The following is a 25550-nucleotide window of genomic DNA, read 5'->3' as shown; positions in this document are numbered from 1 at the left end:
AATGATTAAGAACATACGACAGAGGGATCGAGAGAGGCAGAGAATAAGATCCTCGCAGAGGATACGATCCGCGACAGAGGAGATCGCGTGCGAGAGGCGAACGCGGGAACGAAGTCTCCCCAACTACACGAAAGAGTGGGCCGAGCGACCGAACGAGCCATCCTAGGGCTAAGGCAGGCCCACGGGTTCGAAGGGATGAGGCGGGGAGGGGAAATGTGGGCTCGAATTGGGTTAAACAGGACGGCGGAGAGCGCAGCGGCGCCAAATCAACGAGTAGAGTTAATCCTAAGGCTGTCAGTCTTATAGGAATGTTCCCTGAGTTCCTTCGGATTAGCCCTACCTGCCAAACAATAGCGGTCAAGATTACTACATGGAACGTCAAGTTGAGCGAAGAGAAGTCCAGAATTGCTAACGGGGAGGGCTCCTTCACTAGTTTTCTAGGAGTAGTCGGCAGAAAGGTCCTACGGCTAGATCTTAGACTACTAAGGAGGGGAAAACTACACCTCGACCGAAAGCGAGGTCAACAGGTCTCTAATGGAAGCTCTTTCAATGTAACCTCTCTCAACTCTATGTTTACACATGGAAAATGGCTTGGGAACTGATTCAATTGAATTTTAGCATGTTTCTGGCAACATGCTATAATTGTTGATTTTATGTTTGAATGGGGAAGCATATAGACTCTTACATGTTCACAACCACCCATTCTTTCAATGTAGTATGTTTTTCTGGCTACTTGGAAATTTGCTTTGTGCACTACTATGGACTCAGCTTTGTCAGCCGAAAACTTTGCTAATCACCCAGCCGAAAGCTTTGCTAATCATCCAGACTCCTCAATTCTTATGTATTTATATATCTAACACCTAAGCTTCGATTTTCTCATGCATACCACCAATCTATGCATGACAGTGTATTTTTTTAAGTGGTATGAGAGATTTGAGTGGTATACATATACAAAAAAATTAATTTTTGGTGCTAGATGTGTAAATATATTGGAATTGATGTTATTCAACTTGATGGGAAAATTGCAGCTTCAAGAGAAAAATCCCTCGAAGAAAAATGGAAGTGATCGCAAATTGATAAAATTGTTGTATGACAGTATAGGAGGAGACATCCATCGCCTTCACGTTAAAGACAATATCATTATTATTTTACTTGTAATTTTATTAGTTTTTTTTTTCTTTTTCTTAGCACTTTTGATACTCACTGCTAAATGAGTGGTGTATTTGTACTTGTGTTATATTTTGAAATAAATTTCTACTTCTGAATTATCAAATATGTCGCTGTCATAGTTTTGTTTTAAACAACTTCACTAAACAGAGACAGAATAATCATTTTTACAGAAACAACTACCTCACAGTTATTCTCACACAGCTGTAACAAACAGACAGTCAGCTTTCCCGCAGCAGCTTTCCTGGGCAGCGCAGCTGCAGTTGAAAAACTGAGAAGCTGCAACTGTGCCAAACAAAGCCTTAGACTTCTCTACTGATTGTAATCATTTCATACAAAATATCACGTTAGTGATCCTTAAATCCAAGCGAAGAAACTCTTCCATTACGTGAATATTTGGCAACATCAAAATCACTTATTTATAAACTCCCCCGCTCTTTTCCACCTTTTCCGTCCTAATCATGTCTCCAAAACATCCAATGTCATTGTCCAACCCAATTGTTTTATTGTTTGAGTAGATATGAAGTTTTGGGTGACCCCTCTATCCATCAACACAACCATATCGTGCTCTCCAATTTGCCCTTGAAGTTTCATAGTGTGATTCGGTGTAATCCCACCATTGATTTCAATAAGACTTTTGCGACGTCTAAGTGAGGGTATTCCTTTACCTCCATCTTAGTCATGCACTGTGAGAGTCTCTAATGTCCATTTCTTACAACAATTTCCTAAGGAAAACTTCTCATCACACTGAAAATATAACCCATTAGCTCGTTTCTTTTGAATCTGTCTTTGTAAGACATTTGAATGTCACACCCGATCCTGGCCCTTTTTCCTGTCCTGTGAAGCCTCACTCTGGACTTTACTGTTTGAGCTTTTGGTATCATCGTGGTTGTAACATTGCAGTGTGGCGCTTCAGTTGTGGTGCTTCTATTAGGTCATTCCATTGTATTTTTATCTTCAATCAATTGCGCTAATTTCATAGTTTCCCCCAATTCTCACAATCTCAGCAGGCAGAGTGATGCTACAATTTCTGGCTTCAACCTTTTCATGAAGTTGGCTTCCAACACTTCTTTTGATATCTCTCTCAAATAGTCTGATAACATCTCAAATTTCTTCTTATATTCCATGACAGATCTTTCTTGGACCAATGTAACCAATGTAAAAAACTGCTTGTGTAAATCCCCATTCATGTGTGGTTCTAAATCGCTCCAACAATCAGACCTTGAATTCTTTCCATGTCTGGATTGGCTGACGTTGTTATCTTCATTGATACAGTGCTAGAGTTTTTCCTTCCAAACACAGAGCTGCCGCCATCAATTTTTCTTTTTCTGTTAGCCCATTAACAATAGAGTATCTCTCCACACTATATACCCAACCTTCTCCATCAAAGATTGTCATCTTCAGCTTCGTCGTGCATGAATTTCCTCTCCAATAAATATAAACTTTATAAAACTGTAATTAGGCAAGATTGTTGTGTGGATTCAAATGTTTGGCTGTAAAAAAGTTGTTAGTATTTAAGTTGAATGTGGTTAACAAGATTTGTGATGATTGTAATTTGATTTAGGTGGTTCAGTGCCAAGCATATTCAACAAAATTTTAAAATTTTTCCTATTAAATGAGTTGATAAATTTAGTGTGAAAATATTGGAGAAGTAAAGAAGGCTTGACCTAAAGTTACACGGATAGATGTTCCTCAAAATGATCTACAAAGAATAGATTCAACGTATCCAATAGCACTCATTTAGAATGAATGAACAATGAGTATTCATAATGTCTACTACAAGTAGTCGGGACAACGCTTATGATGATATTGATAACCTTGTATTCAGGTATTTTTGAGAAATTTTCGTAAAGCTCTCATTTTTGGGCCAACTTATTTTCATTTAGAGGTTGTTTTGTTCACTGAATTTTGGTATAAAGCAAACAAAATGTATGAATTTTTAGAATTTCCGCATTTGGTTGGATCAAAATGGAATTTAACATAAAATTTTGGTGACTTTAAAATTGATCTTGCTGTTCAAAACTAGTGTATTACGATTTTGTTAGATTTTGGTTTTTTTAAATGCCAGCTAGCCGTCATCGCTGCACTACCCCCGGCTATCGCAGCCACCTTTTTTCTCGTTGTTGCTGCCCACAACCGCCTACCACCAGCTGCCATGAATTGATCCCTGCCATCACTGTCATCGTAGGAGCCACTGGCCGTAGCTGCATTTCCGGTTACTGCCACCTACTGCTTTGCCTCTATCGTTGCAAATGGTGTTGTCTGCTGTTGCCAGCTGCCACTGTTGACACCAACCATGCTTTACATTGATTTTGTTTTTCTTCAATCCAAACATAAAAATAGAAACTGTATTTATTTTGCATAGAATCAAACAACTCAAAAATATTTTAAATGCAATAAATTTCAATTACACTACATTTCTTTTTGTTCAATCCAAACATAAAAATCGAAACTGTATTTATTTTTAATAGAATCAAACAACTCAAAAAATAGAATCAAACAACTCAAAAATAAGAATCAAACAACTCAAAAATATTTTAAATGCAATAAATTTCAATTACACTACATTTTTTTTTTCTTGAAACCAAATAGTCCCTTCATCTATTCTCTTTAAAAGATGACATTATCATGTATGACACCCTTGTTATCTTTGGAGTGCATTCCAATCTTAGTTTGTTTTGTCTGTAGAATTGTATTGTTTACTGTGGATTTGTATATTTATTAGTTAAATTCAGTGTTATCAAAGCACAAAATGTAATGTGATGCATATGATTTTATTTTTGCTTCAGAGTGCAAAGTGCAGAGCAAAGTGGTGTTTTTATCAACCAAAGCTTTAATATGTTGTATAAAACTATTTATGTATAAATAAATTCATGAACAATTGTAAAACATAAAATATAACTTAAATGTTGATATAAAATAGAGAAGAATGTGGTACAATACCTAACTTAAGTTAAACATTGGAGATATAATTTTTATTTCTTTTAAAAAAAAAAAAAAACTTTTGGTATTAATTATTGTTTGCTTTAGAACCTAGTCTTTTTTGGTTTTCTCTCATTAACACCCAATCCCTATATATATATGCGTATCTAACACATAAATATAATTTGTAAAAATTGAAGTTTAGGTGTTAGGTATGCATACATAGAACTTGAGAGGTATGATCGGCTAAATTGGAGACTAGGTAAAAGTCGAATGAAGACTACAAAGTTTGAAGAGCGCTTCGAAATCTAGGCCAAAATTGAAGACGATGCTTGGCTCCATTGTGCTCCTCAAACTCTTGAAGCTTCTTAAAATGCCTAACTGAAGCTTTTATTTACTTTCGTTAAACCATGAACGGACCAACTGTCTTCAGCACTTCGAAGCGCCCTTTAGCTAAGTGAAACGGGCGTCAAGCGCTTTGCTTGCACGTGAAGCGCCTTTTAAAAATATTGGTTAAAATTAGTAATTATTTTGGTAGTTCTTGGTATGTATGTTTTTTTTAATTACCTTCTTTGTTCAACTTGTTGGTCAGTTTAGTTATCAAATTGTGGAGTTTATTAGTGGCATCGTTCGTTCATCAATATCTGGAGATGTAATATGTGTTAAATTGCTATTTATGGAATATGCAAGTTTGTGTAAGTTAGATTAACCATGAAACTAGTACTATGAAGAACATTTTCATGTCCTTGCCTGGTATAATAGAGTGAGAAGTTAGTGGATTTACTTTTATCAAGACACTATATTCATATCTGTTGATCCAAAACATGGGAATCAGTATAAGAAAGAGCGCCACCGATGTTGAGGGAAAAATGTCCTTCAGAATTTTTTGAGATAATTTGCTTACTGCAGTGGCACTCATATTTCTTGTATGAAATGTCTGAGACCTGCTGTGTAGCTATGTTTTGTAAGTTATTACAATGAGTTGTGGAATAAGAAGTTCCTTGAAATTTGCTTTAATCCTGACTATTTGAATTAGAGAAGCAAAATACATTCTACTTTGTCCAAATTATTGAAAATATTTTGTTTTGCTGTTTGGGTTGAACTTCTGCAGCATTTTACTGTTTGCTTAATTCATGCATTAGGGCAGTACATAAAATTTTGCAGTTAATCATTCCATCTGCTATCCTTGCAGGTACGCTTTGCTCCTAATCAGCAAAACAAGCTCATTTCCTCTTCTGTTGATGGATTGTTATGCCTCTTTGATACTGATGGACATATTGATGATGATAATAATTTGGAATCTGTAAGTAATTGAAATATGTATTGATTCTTTATTGAATGTCTATCCTATTTGAAAATTGCTGGAGAAGTAACCATCTTTTTTGTAACGTGTGTAAACTTTCCTTCCTTCAGATTTTCATAATTTTCTTATTATTATTTTTTGCTTTTGATTCGACATGAAATGGTATTTTATGTCATTATTTTTCTTGTGTTGTTCATCTGCTATTGTATTTTTTTATCATATAAGCAACGCAAGTTCTGTTGACAAGAATATCAACTCTGAGGGTAGAGTTCCTTGAAGAGTGATGAAATATGATGTATAATATGGACGCCATGGTAGAAATCTTTTATTTGATGATAAAAATATGATGTTTTATTAGAGGAACCAGATTTGTCAATACAACAAGAATTTTGAGGTACCTTCCAAGTGGACTCATTATGTTGTAAGGATTGATCATCAATGTGCGAAAATAGAAGAAGGATATAATAATAATTCATACCTAATGTCTTATTGCACCACCCCTGCAATGAATTTTCAGGTACCTATTTCTCCAATCTCACAATGAATTTTCATAATCAGTTTGGATTTATGTCGAGCAGATCTACTATTGAAGCTATACATTTATGAGTTTATTGAGAGGTTTGATGGAGAAGTACAAAGAGAATAAAGAGGATATACATATGATTTTTATTGATTTATAAAATGCTTACAATAAGATTCCAAGAGAAATCCTTTGGAAATTTCTTGAGAAGAAAGATGTTGATTTGACTTATATTCAAGTCATTAAAGATATGTATGCTAGAGCTATTACTTGTGTTCGAATAGAAGGTGGATAACACAAGGCTTTAGGGAGGACCAACCTCCTTTCCTTTTTCCCTTCCTTTCCTTTTCCCCTTACTTTTTTTTCCTTCCCTTCTTTCCTTCTTGACACCTTCCTATTTTAAAGTACTTTCCAAATTCTAAATTTTGATTACCTTTATTCATCCTTACATCTGATTTTCCCTCACTTTATTTTCTTGCCTATATCTGAAAATCCTGATTATATTACTTTCTTCTTATTTTATTTCCTAATTGAAAACATTGCCTAATATAAGTCCTAATCTTTTTTATATATAGGGGTTAATTTTGCTTAGGAAAAGTGGTTTTTGTTACTTAAGAATTCAATGTTTTGTTTGGACAGCCGCCGACGTTTTGTTTTTCCTTTCGAGGGCGGTATCCGACGATGAGGAAGTGCTTCGGTGTTACTTAAGAATTCAATGTTTTGTTTGGACAGCCGACGATGAGGAAGTGCTTCGGCTGACCCTCATCCGAGGAGGAGAACGCCGCCTCCCAGCCCTACAGCAGACCGCTGCCACTTCTACTCTTTACCTAGCAACCGTCAGCTGCTTCTCAACCTGCCAACCAACCTCAGACTCCTCCTTGTACCACCTCTGCAGGCCGACATATCATCCTCCCTGCTTCCAACTGCTAGCCTCCAAATCCATCTCCCGATTATCTTATCGCTACCCCCAAACTGCAGCTCTTACAGCCTCCGAAACCGTAACTCCTACTGCCTTCCCAACTACAGACCTCCTTCCCTCCCGGCTGCCCTCCAATCTGCACCCCCCTGCTGTCTTACCGCCACCACCCACCTTTCTAGTAGCCCTAGGGTGTCTTGTTGTGTTCAGGTTGTTATTTCCCTTTTGTTTGAGTCATTGTTTGTAACGCTAATGAATTTTCAGCAATAATATTTGTATTTTCATTGTGGTTTTGGCTTCCTCCGATATCATTTGGTATTAGTGCTCGCCCAACTCTAGTCCAATCCTAGGGTTTCCTAGCATTCACCATAAAACTAAACTTTCTTTCCTACCACCAAACCCAAACCCCATCAAATTTTTTTTTTCCTATTCCTTAATCCCTAGCCATTGAGATACATGCCTGAACTTTTTTGGGAGTAGATATAACGGGAGATCAACCAAATTCGACAGTGGATTACGAATATGGAAGATGAAATCCAATGGAAGACTACCATCGACCGTGATCCGAAAAGTTGAAAGGCGGAACGAGATATGAAGATGGAGCGAGAAACACGGCGTCAGTTCCTACCATCCTACCAACTTACTACTATCACCAAAAGTTGCAGACTTTAACTTCTGAATTGGAGAGACCACATCACTAAGCGACTCTCCTTGCTACTATTAAGTAAAACCAATCCGTAATTCTGTCGCAGCAAAAAATGTTGCAAGTGCCACGAGTATGGATATGTTGAAGTAGAATGCAGAACCAAGGGAGTGATTTACTTAACCGAGCAGGGTGTCCTTGAAAATGTGGGTAAAGACACCGCAGACACTGAAGAACAGTTCTAGCGAGAATTTTCATCCGATGACATCTTTCCCCGTGGAACTCCCTTGTTCGCGCATGCATCCAATTTTTTTCCTCCATGTGATCAAAAAGAACACGCGACTTCTGATGAGATTGTGATTCTTGCTCTCCTAAAAAATGTTTTTTTTTTGTTGAAACATATAAAGATTATGTAAACTAGAAGATTTTAGAATTTAAAATTGCAGTTGATGGTCTTGGTAATGATCAACTGTTAGCATCACAGATGGCTACACTGTCAACCCTCATTAAGACAAACTGATAGCATCACAGGCAGCTACACTGCTAGCCCTCACCCCTAGTGTTCCATATGAAGAGATGAAATGCTAGTGTGAATCTCTTATTATTGGAACACAGCAGAAGATGTCAGTTCTCCAAAATCTTAAAACTCAGAGGGAAGACTCGAAAGATAATAAGTATCACTCATTAACCAAACTCTTGAAAACCCTCAGCCTTGTTGTGGTTCAACTAGTCATAGATGAGAAATATATGTGATATTTACTTGTTTGGAATTTGGCTGGGAAAAAACTACGTACTCTGGTTCAGATTATGCCAAACTAGATTGGATCAATAGAGAGGTATGCTCGCAAGTGGGAAAAACTCCTCAAAAGTTTTGGTAGCAGTGCAGTTATCAGTGAAATCCATGAAGGACCAGAGAGAATCAGAAGCTTCGACCTAATTCTCCCCCAATCCCGGGAGACTAACGTGGGGCTTTGGGGACGATCGGCCTCGGGTTTGGTCCAACTTGGTTGGATAGGTCGGTCCTCAAGGTAGGAGCGCTGCAGACCCCCTCTTTCTTTTTCCCTTATTCTTTTCCCTCTGTTCCCTTTTCACTCCGTTTCTTTTTCCCCTTAACCCCCTCTTTCTTTTTCCCTTATTCTTTTCCCTCTTTTCCCTCTTTTCCCTTTTCACTCCGTTTCTTTTTCCCCTTACTTTCCTTTTCTTCCCTTCTTTCCTCCTTGGCACCTTCCCATTTTAAAGTCTTTTCCAAATTCTAAACTTTGATTACTTTTATTCAATCTTTACTTAATCTGATTTTCTCTCACTTTATTTCCTTGCATAAATCTTAAAATCTTGATTATATTACTTCCTTTTTTACTCTATTTTCTAATTCAAAGCATTGTCTAATATAAGTCTTAATCCCTCTTATATATAGGCGTTGTTTTCTCATAGGAAAGGAGGTTTTTGTTACTTAAGAATTCAACATTTTGTTTGGATAGTCGCCGGTGTCCTGTTTTCTCCTTCGAGGGCTATATCCGACGGCGAGAAAGTGCTTCGACTGTCCCTCGTCTGAGATGGTGATCGTCTCCATGGGTACGGGAGGTGCTTTTTCTATAGCTCTACCCCGCCGAGATATTTATCTATCCTTCCAACCATTTCTGGTGCTGCTAGTCTGCCTACTAGTCCTACAACAGGCCGTCATCACTTCTGTTCTTTGCCCAACAATCGCCGACTACTTCCCAGCCTGCCAAACCACCTCAAACTCTTTCCTGCACCCTTCATCCTCCTTGCTTCCAACTGCTAGCCTCCACATCTCTCTCTCGGTTATCCTACCGCTGCCCCCAAAATCCAACTCTTGTAGCCTCCCAAACTGTAGCTTTTGCATCCCTCCCAACCGCAGACCTGCTTCCCTCCCGGCTGCCCTCCAACCTGCACCCCTCTGTTGTCCAACTGCCACCACCTACCAGCATAGTCATTCTAGGGTGTCCTTTTGTTTGAGTCATTGTTTGTAACCCTAATAAATTTTCAACAATAATTTTTGTATTTTCATTATGGTTTAGGCTTCCTCCGGTATGAGAGGATTGACAAAATATTTTTTATTTCAGTTGGATTATATCATGGATCGTCTTTAAACTCATATCTTTTTGCTTTAGTTGTGCGCTCTTATCGGACATCTACAGGAGGATATACCTTGGTGTATGCTTTTCTCTAATGATCTCTTTCTTGTGAATAAGATTAGAGAAAACGTTCAGGAAAAACTCGAGTTATGGAGGTCTACATTGGAGCCTAAAGGCCTTCGTTTGTGTAGAACTAAAACTGAATGCATGAAATGTAATGTTAGTAGTAGTAGCTCTAGTGGCTGAGTTGTAACTTTGGGTGATAAAATCTTTAAAAGGCGTGAACACTTTAGATATCTCGGATCTTTTGTTCAAAGTGATGATGATATTGATGAGGATGTAATTAGTAGAATTGAAGTTGGTTGGTTGAAGTGGAGGAATGCATTGAGCCTATTGTGTGATAGAAAAGTACACTTAGACTGAAAGGTAAATTTTATAAAATGGCGGTGAGACCTGCAATGCTTTATGGTGTAGATTGTAGGCCTTTAAAAGAGAAGCATAAAACCAAGTTAAGTGTTGCCGAGATGAGAATGCTTAGGTGAATGAGTGGCTTTACACTTAAAGACAAAATGTGAAATGAATATATCCGTGATAGGGTTGGTGTTGCTCCGGTGATGGACAAAATTAGAGAGAGTTGTCTTAGACAAAATTAGAGAGAGTTGTTTTAGATGGTTTCGTCACACTAAACGTCGATCATCTGATGATTCGGTGAGGAGAGGCAGATATTTTAGATTTGACTTATGTTAAGAAATGCAAAGTTAGATTTAGAAAGACTTGGGTATGTTATATAAAAATGATTTTAATTTATTAGATTTGAAAATATAACACTCAATAGGACGCATTGGAGAAAAATGATTCATCTAGCCGACCCCACTTAGTGGGATGAAGGCTTTTTGTTGTTGTTATTATTGTGAATTTAGCTATCTCCTGAGAGAATTCAAAATGCCTGATACTCAAGAATTTACATCAAGCTCTTATAACTAGTGTCGATTTTGATTTGCAGGTAATGAATGTTGGGACTTCTATTGCGAAATTTGGGTTCTTTGGGGAGAAGTATCACAAGCTTTGGTGTTTAACTCATATTGAAACTCTAAGGTTAAATCTCTAATTCCTGTGCCACTAAGCCTTTTTCTTGATCATGGTGAAATAGAACACTCAAACCTGTCTTAACTATGAGCCATCTGTTATATCCAACTGGTAAATATCATATAGTCATTTCTGTGTCATTGGATAGTTATCACTTTATTTAAAGACAGCAGTTCTGTCATTTAGGAACTGCCGTAAGACCTTGAGGCAGTCCACCGTCTTTATTATCATATAGTCATTTCTGTGTCATTGGATAGTTATTACTTTATTTAAAGACAGCAGTTCTGTCTGCCGTAAGACCTTGAGGCAGTCCACCGTCTTACAAGTTTAAAATGAATTTTGACTTGTTGAACATATTCTGCAAATTCTAGAGGTGAGGTTTTCTGGAATGTTGAGCTTATCTGTTATGCTTTCTCTGAGATTATCTGTTATGCTTTCTCTGCAGTCTTAGATCACAAGGATGTTGTTACAAACAGGATATGAGCCACTGATCATATTTCTAATTATGTTTTGTATAAAATATTAAAATCAATCAATGGAAGATTTACATGCATAGCTCTCGATTCCCATGTATTTACATATCTGACACAACCATTAATTTTTACTTGCATGCCACCTTATATGTATGAAAATGTTTTTTTCACCTTTTAAAAGTGGAAATGGGGGCATTTAAGATGTAATTTAGGTGGTGTTAACGTAAATAGTAAATTTTAGGTGTTAGATATGTAAAAACGTGGGAATCTGGTGGTATGTATGTAAATGCCCCATCATCAATTCAGTTTTTCCTGTTATGTGCAGCAAATCTATCCCATGGTTATAAACTGGATCATGATGTCTAACTTCTTGGGCACCTGAGAAGTAACAATCTTAATACTGTTCTTTGAAAATTTTTAATTCATTGGTCTTGATGTAGAACAAAATCAAGTGGTGCATAAGCTAGTGCAATATCACAGGAAAGATTCCATCTTCTTGCATGATTATTGTAATGATATGCTTCATTTATTTTAAAAGCAAGGTGGATGGGATAAACTATCCTTTAAAGATAGGGACTAAAATATAGGCATCTAAAACATAGCAGGAAACAAAATAAAGTTCAAAATCCCATGAACGATTCGCTGGCCACAAGGAGGTTTAAATGGAGACAAACAATGCAAATTGTGAAGAAGCTGTCTTAAGCCTTACATTGAGTACTACTTGAAGAAATCTGGATCAAACCGTGAATTGTGGAGCACACTTTGAATTGAGGAGAGATGTGCTGGGCATATGTTAATTTGGATGGAGGGGTCTACCAAGCATAATCCCCTCCTTGTTAAAATAAATAAAAAAATTAATTATAACACTCATGCATGGAGTTGGGCTCTTGTTGTGATATTTTCACCGGCATGTCACTTATGATCTGTTTGGGACGGCTGCCACTTTTTTTAAAGGTGGTTATAAAGATGTGATTGGGAAAATAACTTTTTAGAAAGCTACAGTTGGAATTATTTATATTTAATTTTTCAAAATGGTCAGACAACGACTCTCTTATAGCCACCACTCATAACATCAAGAAAACAGTTGCCCAAACAAATTGTGGTGGAGTTCTGAAACGCAAAACAGACAAAAAGCTTCACAAATTGACCCCTGATAGTGTTTTACATCAGGTCTACTAAATAGAGCAATCCTGTAAAAGAAAGTTACTTTATGCTTATGCTGACCATATGAAAATTAATTGGAGTCTTTATGGTTACCAAATTACCGTAGCTGTTATTGTGGGTACTATTTACTGGGAAATGTCAAATGATATATGCATTATTTTTTGTTTGTATGCATACGCATGACAAAGGTATTATTATGAATATGCCATGTTTATATGCACTAATTGTTTACATGTTCAATAGTATTTGGGATTGGAGGGATGGGAGAACAGACATCTACTTCGAAGATACCCGTACTTTAGCATCAGATAAATGGAATCTTGATCACGTAAGTTGTATGATCAATTCTCTTTTTATTCATCTTCTATTTGTAAGATGCCTACTTAGCTGTCATCTTAACTCGCTGCTTGTGCCACCTTATTCTAACTATTTGATGGCAGCTTTGCCACCTTTTTTGCCTCATTTTTTGTTTAGGTTGCATTTGACTTTAATGCATCTTATGATTTTATGAACTTATCTACTAGATATTTATTTGGATGTCTAATTGGGTGTTGATATGCAAATAATTCTTTTTTGAATCTCTAGTTGTCAAAAACTCTGTAGTACTTTATTTTGGTTAATGTTAAACTGAAAGTGACTGTATGACCCCTTTTCTGACACTTATAATTGACAACTCTAGTAGTTTGTGTGCTAGTGGATTGATTACTATAAGAGTTGGAATTTAAGCTACTTGTAGGTATAGTCTTACTTTTTGAGGCATTCAATGATTGACTTAATAATCCTAGAAAAACTTGTTTTATTGGTGAAATCTCTCAAAGAGGAAGGACTAACAACATATTCTATTGGAGGATAGCTTGTTAGAATAGTTGCAGCTTTTTAAATTCTATCAATAGAAGTTTTGATGGTACAAAGCTACAAATAGAAACACACCTTGACTGACATATACTCCATCTATGGAAATAACAAGTACTAGAGACTTGTCGTGCATCAGTTGAATAATAAAGTTGTATCATTATTGAATGAGTAATGTTGATGTTCATAGATAGAATGTACAATCACAATAGATCCGCCACAACTCATTTTGATCCTCTCTTACTTGAGCATGAGGCGTAATAGAGGCGGGTAATCCGATCATACGTATTTTTACCAACATCCATCTTGATTTCACTAGTCATGTGTGAGAGTAGAAAATTAATCTATATGGAATGCCACGTAAACTAACCCACTTTCATAGCATTCTAATAAATGTATCTTTATCATTAATTTTTGGAACTTGAATAATTTCAATCATCAAAATGTATTATAGAGCTTCTCAAAATTTTATAAAAAATTTACACTTACTCTTAAGTAGTCTTTAATTTAAATCATGTAATTTTTTTGTCTTGATTATATTCAAAATTTGTAAACTTAAGATTTAAAGATAAACAGGTTTATCTAACTATGGACTCACCTGCTCCTTTTCATTGCTTGATAGAATAGTCATTGTAAAATCAATAAGCCAAAAGACATACATAAACAAGAATTGTTTCTCTCTGTAAAAAAATAAAATGTGTTATTAAATATAAAATATTGAATTCACTATGATAATTACTTATTGTTATGAAATTATCCTTTTTTATTTCTTTATTATTTTACTATTCAGTCTTACAAGTATTATATGATGTTCGTACAAGTGTTTGACACATGCATCGTGCCAAAATTCTAAAATGGATTGTATCATGCCGAAGTTCTAAAATTAAGAGTTGCGAACCCTTTTTAGTTCCTACTTTGGTTCATCTCATCAAATCTTTCATATCTCCTTGTCCAGGCCATTATCTTTTGTCAACCTCTCCTATAATATACTTAATTTTATTTTTAGCAAGTAAAAAAAAAAGCCAAAGTACGAAATTAGGGAAATGAGTGTGCAATAACAATGATGTATCTCACATGCGTGATAACATGTCAAGGATTTAGGATAATAGAGGCATTGACAACACATCTGAACCAGCAATATCGACATCATATCGATGAAGATATGTTGAGTTCACAGCCTTGGCGAGATGGAAATCTGGGGGATAGATGAAGAACTCAAGAATTAGGGTTTCAAGGAAAGTGAGTTCTGGATTTTGAAATGCTTAGTATAAACTGAATTGGATTCAACTGAAGATGTTGTATGCGTGCCCCAACTGTTTCGGGGGAATGTGCAAGTCTTATCCAACTGTAATTTTGGGGTACAACTTACCTTGCATGGCTTATAAGTATGCTAGACACGTGTAAAAGCATATTGGAGGTTTGTCAGTGTCTTAACATGGACACTAATTTAGAAGTATCTGTACATGATAGTCTTCTTTGTCTTATAAACGTCTAAGTTTCTATGTTCGTTGGTACATTAATTGGCAAACACAATATCTTATGCTTACCCTAAATTAATTTAATTTTTGGGAAAATTACATACATAACACCCAATTCTTATACATTTACCAATCTCACGCCTAAACTTCCATTTTTACACACAACACTTTACCTGTAAATATGGATTTGACTATTAAAAGGTGATAATAAGTGCTACTTTTCATATGATGTTTGTAATTACGAAAGTTTAGGTGTGAGATAGGAAAATATGAAAGTTTTGGGTGCTATGTATGTGAAAGCCCCTTAATTTTTTTATCAGCATATTAAGCATGGAACTTAGAATTTATAATACTAAGCGCCTGACACCTAAGAGAAAATTAATTTTAGTTGTAATAACAGAATTTGGTATTTAACTATTTAAATTAGTAAAATTCATCCGGACAACACTATCGTTGGGAAGATGAATGCAAATTTTGAAAATATGAAATCTAAAAAAAAGTACTTTTTAATTATAATTAAGTTAGAGTAGCATGTTTTATGCCTACTATGCATCCAATAACCATCCAAATTATATCCAATAAATTTCAACTAGTTTTACATGATAAAATTTTGGAAAATTTACAAATCTGAAACACAATTCTTTTGTATTTACATATCTCGCACGTAAGCTTTCATATTTACATATGCATGTAAAGTTGTATTAAATATGATAGTTTAGGTGTGAGATATGTAATTACATTAGAATTGTGTGCTGTGTATGTAAATGCTCCTAAATTTTAGACCATGCCTCATTGAATAGCATTACACATTGGCGTCTTAATGTTTCTGTCACGGAACATGGTGTTTAACACAGCATAAATAATGTCCAAAAATTTATATAATTTAAAGGTTTGCTCTAAGTTTGCGGTTCTGAAATCAAACAGATCTGAGGACTTTTTTGTTCGCGCTTCTGGATGCATACCACCCAACTCATATGTTGATTATCTAACTTCTAAACTTAGACTTTTTCCATTTATACTATTCAAATCTTTCTCATCACGTAAAAACTGTCACCATTTTAACTTTTAAAATGCGAAATGGACCTTTTCATGTATGGGAAAAGATGGCATGTATGTAAAATTTGAAGTCTAGGTTTTGAATATGTAAATGCATAGGAATTGAGTGGTATGTATGTAAATCTTCCTTCTTGTTATATAATGCCAAAGTGGTCATTTACTTAGCTTACATTTCTCAAATCTCAACTAAAATTATAAGTTACCATTCAACTAGGGTTGTCAAAATGGTTTGTTGTTTGTGAACAGTTCATGTTTGGCTTGTTAAGAAGTTTGTGTTTTATTTGTTAGCCAAGTTAACGAACGAGCCGAACACGAAAAATTTTCTTACGCTCGATATATAAAGAAGCCGAACACAAATAAAAATTTGTTCGAACCCTTATTTATTCTATGGCTGCGTGATTATGAATGTCAAAATGATTCCTTGTTCACGATCAGCTCGTGTTCGGCACGCTAAGCAAACAAGTTGAACACGAACAGTGATTTTGAGCCTGGGCTTGCTCGTTTTCGGCTCGTTTACACCCCTACATCCAACCTTTTATAGTATGTTTTAAATCTCAAAGCCATAGAATGAAGAGCATATCTCCAATTGATTTCAATCTTAAACTCTTATCATATTTTATATTGCTATTATTGATCACCTAGATCGACTACTTCGTCGATTGCTACTATTCTGGAACTGAAGACCGCTTGTGGGTAATCGGCGGAACGGAGAGCGGCACATTAGGCTACTTTCCAGTCGACTGCACCGCTCCTGGTGCGATCAGTTCTGCTGAGGCCATTCTTGAAGGAGGCCATACTGCTGTTGTGAGAACAGTGCTCCCAGCATCAAATCCGCATCATCACGGAATCCTCTTGGACAAGAAAGGAATCCTTGGCTGGACCGGTGGTGAAGATGGCCGTCTTTGTTGTTGGTTATCGGATGAAAATGTAGCAGCTAATAAGTCATGGATATCGAGCACCTTGGTCGTGAAATCTGCCCGTAGTCGTGGCAAAAACCGGCATCAGCCATATTGAGGGAACAGCCTTATTACAGTTTTATGTCGAAGCTTATCAAGTAAGTATCTACCTATATTTATAATTGGGGCATTTATATACATCACACAATTCATATAATTGTACATTTCTCACACCTAAACTTTTATAATTATACACATAATACTCAAATCTTTAGTATCAACTCAATAATAGCAGTATTATCACTTTTTTTAAGTGAAATATACCTTTACATGCATAGTTCTATGTGTATAAATATAAATGTTTAGGTGTGTGATATGTAAATACATAAGAATTGTGCGCTAGGTATGTAAATTTTCATTCATAATTTAGTTTAAATCTGGCAACACTGGCTGCATGCTTTCCTCTCAAATTTACTTCTTGTGCAGATGATAATAAAGGAGGATTCATTAGGGAAAATTCCCCTACTTGCAAGGTTTGGATTTGTTATTTTAGGTTTAATTTAATGTAATATATGTATATTTTTCTAAATAGATGATTTGGTGTTAGGTTATTTTTTTGTTAAAAATGGTTTTTTTTTATTTGTATTAAATTAGATTTGACGAAACATACAGGTGTAAGCTTGCTTTGGTGGGCTTTTTGACTGTTTGATTTTTTTAATGTAATACTTATTAATGTAAATTACATTTTTTTTGGGCATTTACATACGTTCCGTTTAATACTTATTAATGTAAATTACATTTTTTTTGGGAATTTACATACGTTCCGGATTTCTATGTATTTACATATCCAACACCTAAACTTCAATTTTTATATATATGCCACTTTATCTATACATGCATAGAAAGTTGTAATTTACTTATTTTTAAGTTAAAATGATGGTTATAAATGTAAGAAAGCAAAGTCTAGGTGTTTGAAATGCAAATACGTAAGAATTTATTGGTATGTATGTAAATCTTTCTTTTTACATGTTATATGAATTGTTGAAGTACCTACAGACATTGTTTATTTCATTAGGAAACTGTAGGTTTGATGGTTTGGAAGTACATGTAATCATAGTATGTGTTTATGGCATAAATTATTATCTTAGCGTTATGATGTAATTAAAAATAAATAAAAATTTAAAGAGTTTGTGGATTAATTTGGCATTTCTATAAACTATGAGACTAAAAGGACCCAATGCATATAGGCTATCAATGGTTGTGTCTCAAACTTTGTTAAATCTATGTTTGAATTCTGTTTGAACCTCAATTGAATGGTGTATAAATCTTCTTGGAATTGTAATTGAACATTATTCAGTTCTTTCAATTCTTTCTTGTTTGAATCTTATTTTTTGTCATAATCGAATGTTATTTTTGCATTGTAGGAACATTATTTGAATATGTTTTTCAACTGTTTTCGTTCGTGTCTAAATCATATTTGAATATTATTTGATTAATATTCAAAAATAATTTGAGCAAGGTTTGAAATTTGGTTTTATTGGTTCAAACTTAAATTTGAAAAGGATTTGGAACATGATTCAAGATTCAAGTTGCCTTCTATGGACTCACAAACTCGAGTTTAATCCAAATTTGGCTCACAAATCTTAGACTAGTTTGAATGGCTTACAACCCAAAATTGCCTTGATATGCATATTCGAACAAGTCGCTCAAGTTGTGTTGGAGTTTGTTTGGTCGAAGGCGGGTCAAGTTCAAATTAAAGTTTTTGACTCGCTTAATAAATAGGTTGAGTATGGATCACACTTATCTAAGGGCAAATTCATTCTCGTCAAGTTGATCCGATTTAGCACCCGTAGTTTTATGTATGCATGAATGCTTTTCTTAAATGTTTGTGTTTAGTGTTGTCGTCCTTTATCAAGTTTGAATAAAACATTTTTTGATACACTTTGATTGTATTTTGCTAATTGTAGTAGCTGTAGCTCAGGTTCAATTTGTTAGCTATTATAATTTATGCTTAAAGGGCTGTACACATGAAATTTCATGAGCTATTTAAGCCAACACATATAAAAGATCTGGGGGAGATGCTGTGTAATGTAAGTGCAGTCGATGAGGAGTTGGCAGGGGTGTTATGGAGCCGAGTGGGCTCCAGTTTGGCTTGTTAATGAGCTCAAACTCTAGCTCGTTTATTAAACAGGCTCAAGCTTGTCCCAGCTCAGCTCTTTGGCTCGTGAACCAGCTCGATTTGCCAATTTCTAGTCAATTCAATAGATTGTCAGGGGAGCTGTGGGTGTATCCTCCTCTTCTAGCCATTAATACTAGATATAAAAGTATAGCTATACCCTTTAATCATTACTACATTGCTTGAATCTTGCCTTTGAATCAATCAGTTCATGTGATTTTTTCAAAGTTAAAAGAAGTAATTGTTAAATCCAGCCACCAATAGTTTAACTAACTGCATTTTACAATAATATTTTATAAGTTTAAAACATATATTAAATGGATTTCATAGCCATATGTTGATACCTTTATCATGATGACTTCTAAGCAAATAATACCTTCTTTTTCATCAAAATAAAAAAAAAAAATTGAAAATTTATATGATTTGAGAAGTTTCTACTTTGTATTGGAAATCCGATAGGATATTATATTGCTTAATATATTGCATTAGGTTAATGAGAATGATCAATTAAATGATTTCTAGTCTTGTATTCTATAAATAGCTTCATTTTGGTGCACATAAAAAATTGAATTGAAATTATAGTAAGTTTTTCTACCTTCTTATTTCATCTCTCCCTCTTTAATTTTTAGGGACCATGAATTGTTGTTTATCTTTAACAATAAAGTTTTTTTTTTTTTTTTCAATTCTTCTTTTGCTATTCCTCTTCCACCAATTTTTAAAATTATGGGCATTTTCGAATTGTCAATTATCAAGATCCAAGAAATGAGATTGTTTTTGTCACTTTTTCGCTTTTTATGTTTGAAGGAATCGTTAGCTTGTTTATCGTCGTATACTTATCTTTTCAGAGTAAACCTCTATTTCAAATCATATGGATGATCTGGAAAAGAGAGGAATAGGAAAAGATGAGAGATACGACAGTGAAAACAAATGAGAAACAACACGCGAAGAAAATTCGTGAAGAATACTTTATGTGATAGCCTAAGAGCATATATCTAAAATAAGATCAAATTGAAAATGCCTTAAAATCATATCCTCGAAGAAGACCTACTAAAACAACCCACAATTAGAAATTCAAGTGTGTGTTTGTTCTAGGTTAAGAGCAACTTGCAAAGGGATATATTCTTCTAATTAATTACATTACGGAGGTGTCCAAGAATATTCTAGATTAAATGAATCTTACTTACATTTGTATAACAACTAGTGAGAGGGTGTCACAAAGGATGATTATCTCACGGGAGCGTCTCAATGTCTTCAAAGCTCGCGTTGATCCGTACAGACAAGGAGTAAATCTCTCACTATCCCACATGGATAGCGATTTATCGGGGACCAAGTCCTATAAAATAACCAGATCGTCTCATAGAGTCCACACTATGCTTTCAAGGTCAGTCTGAACTATAAGGAGAGAGGCTTAATCAGATACATTAATCATTAAAAAAAAGAAATTAAAAAAAAGAATTAAAAGAAAAGAAAAAGGAAGAGTCAATATTTTAAGGATAGAAATTTAGGAGTTTTTGAGGAGAAGCTCGAGATTAAACTACTAATAAAAAATTGGCATCAATCATCTTTTTTTTAATTTAAAATGTCAAATGCTTCTTTAATTGAATTTTAAAATATTATATTAAAAAAGAGAATACTAAAAATTATTTAATTGATAAGTACAATTAAGTTATATATATTTGAGAATTAAATTATTTATTTAAGACATACATAAATGATTAAAAGATTATTTGTATAAATAATATTAGGATATTATTCATTAATAATAATTATATATTTGTACACTTTTGATTAATATGTTTAATATATTTTTAGAGAAAAGTGCAATCATAACATAATAATTACCCTGAATTTCCAAAGTTTACATTTAACTGTTGAATTACTCGAGGATAAGTAATATTTAATTATGATAAAATTTGATATGTAAAAGGTTATGTAGTATGCTAAGATGTTTCGTACATTCGAATATTAAACTTTAGGTATTCAACATGTAAATGCGTAAGAATCGTGGTAGGTGCGTCGGGCAGTAAATGAGCCCAGCTCAAGCGAGCTCGGGCTGGGCTCATGAATTGAGTGTTTGTGTTTAACTCGATTTAATTATTCTTGTACATGTTCGACTTTAAATTGACTCGTTAAAATTAATTGAAAAAAATAAATGTAGAGTCCTTAATTCAAGCGTGGACTAAATCTATGCAAAAAAAAAAAAAAAATGAATATAACCGCATTACCACACAGGCTAGTACGAAATAAACTTACATATAAATATATATAATAATTATTATTATAAAAATAATTACGCTTTTTTTTTATTTCGAGCTAAAATGAGTCAAATATGAGCAAATAAAGAGTCGATCTTGTTCGGCTCTTTTATAATTCAAGCTTAAAATAATTATTCGTGTTCGACTCGAGTTGAACTAGAACTGCTTAACGAATCGAACATGTAGGGCCGGAAGAAAAATAAGTTAATGAAGTCATAGTCAGCTTGGGATCAACGTGGAGTTCGCCGTTAGCTTCGCCTTTTTGTGTTCTCTGCTTCTAGTTTTCATAACCAGCCGTTATATTAATAAATCCCGCAGCCTTTTTTTGACTTTTTGATTATTCAATTAATGGAGTCAATATTAAATTAATGAATTAAATTAAAATATTGTAGTCAAATAATATCTAATTTTAAAGATATTTTTATTTTAAAAAAATATTGAATATTTGAGCCTAGAATAAACTTTTTTTTAAAAAGAAATTGATGAAATTAATTATATTTATTTAGTTTGTTTCATCAAGAAATTTTATGATCATGCACGAATTTCAATGCATTGAGATTTAAAAATATTCTAAATTCAAATTTAAGATCATACGAGCTCCGATTTCAACAGGTTCATGTCAATGTGACGAGCCTGATATCATCTAAATGATATCGGAAGTGATTTAATCGAACTCCAAATTAACCCACACCAAATATTTGAAGTGTAGTTAATGATTTAGGTACAACAATTAGAAGACTAAAATGACCTTCAATTTTGACTCAAAAACTTAAAATAAGATAATTAAGAAAATCAATGTAGATTGCCCAATAGAATGTTTTGAGAGTCTTTAAATTTAACAATATTTCTCTTTAAAAAAACTATAAGTAACCTAAAATCAACTAATATCTAATTTCAAGAATTTTTTTATTTACAAAAAATATCAAATAATTTGAACTAAAATAAAACATTTTTAAAAATATATTGATGAAATCGATTATATTTATCTATGATGTGTTATAAAAGAAAATTTATCATAAGACATGAATCTTCACGTATTTTGAGCTAGAAATATTTCAAATTCAAATTCAAAATCATACGGGGCCCCAATTTCAATAAATTTATAATTAAACCGAATATTTTGATACAACTAGCCTCATGGCGTCAAAAGTTACGTGATTCAACTCCAAATGATATTATCAAATGAAGGTTTTGGTGCATCAATGGGTCTGTTTGAGATAACTGTAACTTATTAAAAAACATCTGTAAAGTTGCTAAAAAAATAATATGACGTTCAAAATGATGCAGTGACAATTACATTTTTTTTTAAAAAAGTCAAACCGCAACTAGAAAATTGCCACCACACCTAGCCAAGACCAGTGGGAAAATACAGATTTCAGTGGTTGCTTTTTGAAAAAGCTACAAAAACACAATTTACCCAAATAAACAAAGCTGCGGTGCAGTGCTGCACCGCCAGTGCAATGACACCACAAACATACCCTAAATGATCATGCTTATCATCAAATCGAGCAATTCGATGAGAGGAATCTAATGAGACTAAAATCATTAAATTATGACATCACTAAGGCGCTCAAACATTTAAGTGATGGCATAAAATTAATGGTCTGTCTGGGGAAATTGCTGCTTATTAATAAGCCGCAGAAAAATAATATGTTGCTGAAAAAACTATAATGGCTATTACACTTTTATTTTCGAAAAATCTTATCTCGTGTAGAAAACATGGCTATTACACTTTTATTTTCGAAAAATCTTATCGCATGTAGAAAACTGTCACCACACCTAGCCAGGAACGGTGTGAAAATGTTGATTTCAGCGGTTTGTAAAAATGTTTTTTTCAAAAAAACTGTCAAAATGCAGTTTACCCAGATGGGTCTAGGTGTCTTTTCAAAACGCATTACACCAAATAAGCTGCCCCAAATGGGGCTTAAGAGAATCAAAGTAGTCTGTCAGATACATTGTTTTGAGAGAATTGTCAAAATTACAATAATACCCTATAAGAAACTATAAATAGACCCACGTTATTCACTTAAATTTGAGAAGAGAAAAGAGGAGAGCGAACATTACAAAAGCTCAATCTTAAAGTCTCGATAATTATCTCTGGTTATCATAGATTGTCGCTGACCACCATAGTCCACCACCGACCACTAAAGGTCACCGTCTACCACGACCATTATAGCAATCAGTTATATTGTACCAACCAGCAATAGTTCTTGTAGCACAATTATAAAGTTATCATCATCAATTTTTGCAATCCCATATTTCCCAATTCAAGAAGGATTTGGTATATATAATTTCAATTTCCTAATGAATTACTTTAAATGGAACATTCCTCATGACATTTTCCTTTATTGGGGGTTTTCAATGAAAAATTGGATTGTCTTCTAAATCTTTATCTCTGTGTACTAAAAAATTGTATTAAGCTAAGTCTGCATATTTCACCACCACTAAGATTTTTTTAGTACTAGAAATTGTATGATGAAAATAATTTTAAAAGCCAAAAGAAAATGTAAAATATCTTCTTATTAATTTAAATATCTTAATAATTAATTGAGTTATTTTTTTTATTTTTTTAATACAAGAATTAAGAAATAATAGAATAATTCTATGATAATATATCTGTGCATCTTATAGATTTTAGCTCATTATTATTAATTAATTAATTAATTAACTAAATAAACTTTTACTAAAGCTTAAATCTTAAAGTCTTGGCTAGCTTAATTAATTAGTCCAAGCTAAGGCCAGCTTAAACAACCATCTATGGTCCAACAACACTGGTTCAATGGTGGTCCAAAGGTAGCCTGACTGACTCTTTGGCATACCTAGTGATTTAGGGATGAAATATTATAAATTTAAAATATATTTTATAAAATTTATAACTAGAGATTTACCACGGTTAAACACTACAAGCTAGTTATTTTATGCAAGTCGTTTAAGTAATACGAGACTTTCTTTAGTCTAGAGTATCGATCCCACATGAAAGACAATTAATTGTATAGACTTAGAAAGTTCCAACTGAATTTAAGTAGTTTTAGCTAGGAAATAAGATTGATTTTAGTATGAGCTAGTGAATTCTACCAAACTACCACTAATCTTCTAAATTTACTATAATGAAAGAGAGTTCAAGCTATAAAAATTACCCTCCCCTTGCAATGAAATTAGTAATTTGTGTAGGTGTAGAAAGAACACTTAGAAATTTTAGTTGAATTTTGTGACAAATAAAATCATTCATTTTCTTTACCCTTTTCCAAGTGCATAATGAAATTATGTTTAACTATGAAGTGTTTCTACTTGTCACCCTAGAAAACTCCTAGTTACTCCCATTAAATTTATCTCCCTTTGTATTTGCATTGATCTGCGAATTACATTTTCTTCACTCTATAGAACAATGAGGATTTTACTAGTTAACTCCACCGCCCTCCCGGATCTTAATAAAATTACAACAAATTTTAACGCAATAATCAGCCAGATTGAAATTTAAGTGAAACTTGAAGTAAAAAAATTCACAAGCATGAAAAAAATTTATTCTAATTGAATTCACAGTCTACACATGCTACTATTCCATCACAAGAGGAAGGAGTAAAAGGTTTACTCAGAGTACATGGAGGAAACACCATAACACATCATCTTATAATAAACCAAAGTCATACAATATAAAATTACTTAATACAAGATAATATGTAACAAAACACTTATCTTCTTCCCTGAGAACAGAAGGGATTTCTCCACCAAAGTGATCTCCAAGACCTCCTAGCACTGCTACAACAATCTCTTACAAATTTCACTCAACTCTCTCTAAGAAAAAGTAGAAAAGGAATGAATCTCCCTCTCCTTTCTTGCACAGCTTACTATCTTCAGGCTTCTCCAAAAATGCTCTCCTCCTTCTCCCTGAACTGTCTCCCGGTGAAAATAACCCCCAGATTTGTGTAAAACCGCTGAGAAAACTGTCAAGGACAGTTTTGGCGCCTAGGCGCCAGTCTGTGGCACATAGGCGCCATCTGCTCGGGTAGCCAAGTAAAATAACTGGCGCCAAGGCACCAATATGTGGCATCAGGGCGCCAACTTCTCGAGAATTTGGGCATGATCCAACACTTAGGTTCCCATATGTGGAGCCAAAGCTCCAGAAGCTGATGTTTGTGCCTAGGCGTCAGTTCAGTGCTTAGCTCCATTGCTCCATTCGTCTTCGTTTCGCTTTGTTTTCACTCCAATTCGCTCTAATTGTTTTACCCATTATACCTGCAAAAAAAAAACATAAAAATACTTTCTTTTAAAGTGCAGTATCATCAAAAATAAATATTAAATAGAAAAAGAAAATTAACATGCTACAATGCATATCACAGCGTTCACAAAGTGCCACCTTTTTTGTAGTAGAAGTTAAATATAATATATTTGATATTATATGAAAAAATTAGGTGATCTCAATGTCAAAACATAAAGTTTAGTTATTGCCTATGTAAATACAAGGGAATTGGGCGGTATACATGTAAATGTCCCTTTCCTCTTTTTTTTTAGGCATTTTAGCACACAATTCTTATGTATTTACATATCTC

At 34.1% G+C, this 25550-nt stretch overlaps 1 protein-coding gene across 2 annotated transcripts in view; it reads left to right on the top strand.

Annotated features, from left to right (window-relative positions):
- LOC110030194 (WD repeat-containing protein 89 homolog) overlaps positions 1-17184 on the top strand; it is a 34652-nt gene extending 17468 nt beyond the window's left edge. For both annotated transcript variants that reach the window (XM_020732795.1, XM_020732794.1), the window contains 5 exons: positions 5282-5392; positions 10571-10662; positions 12534-12618; positions 16319-16730; positions 17059-17184. In XM_020732795.1, coding sequence (XP_020588454.1) covers positions 5282-5392; positions 10571-10662; positions 12534-12618; positions 16319-16690 — 660 coding nt within the window. In that variant the 3' untranslated portion in view covers positions 16691-16730; positions 17059-17184. The remainder of the gene's footprint in view (positions 1-5281; positions 5393-10570; positions 10663-12533; positions 12619-16318; positions 16731-17058) is intronic.
- Positions 17185-25550: the final 8366 nt, after the last annotated feature.

The sequence above is a fragment of the Phalaenopsis equestris genome, unplaced genomic scaffold (genome assembly GCF_001263595.1).
Source record: "Phalaenopsis equestris unplaced genomic scaffold, ASM126359v1 Scaffold000672, whole genome shotgun sequence".
Lineage (NCBI taxonomy): Eukaryota > Viridiplantae > Streptophyta > Magnoliopsida > Asparagales > Orchidaceae > Phalaenopsis > Phalaenopsis equestris.
This window is presented reverse-complemented; position numbering and strand designations above follow the sequence as displayed.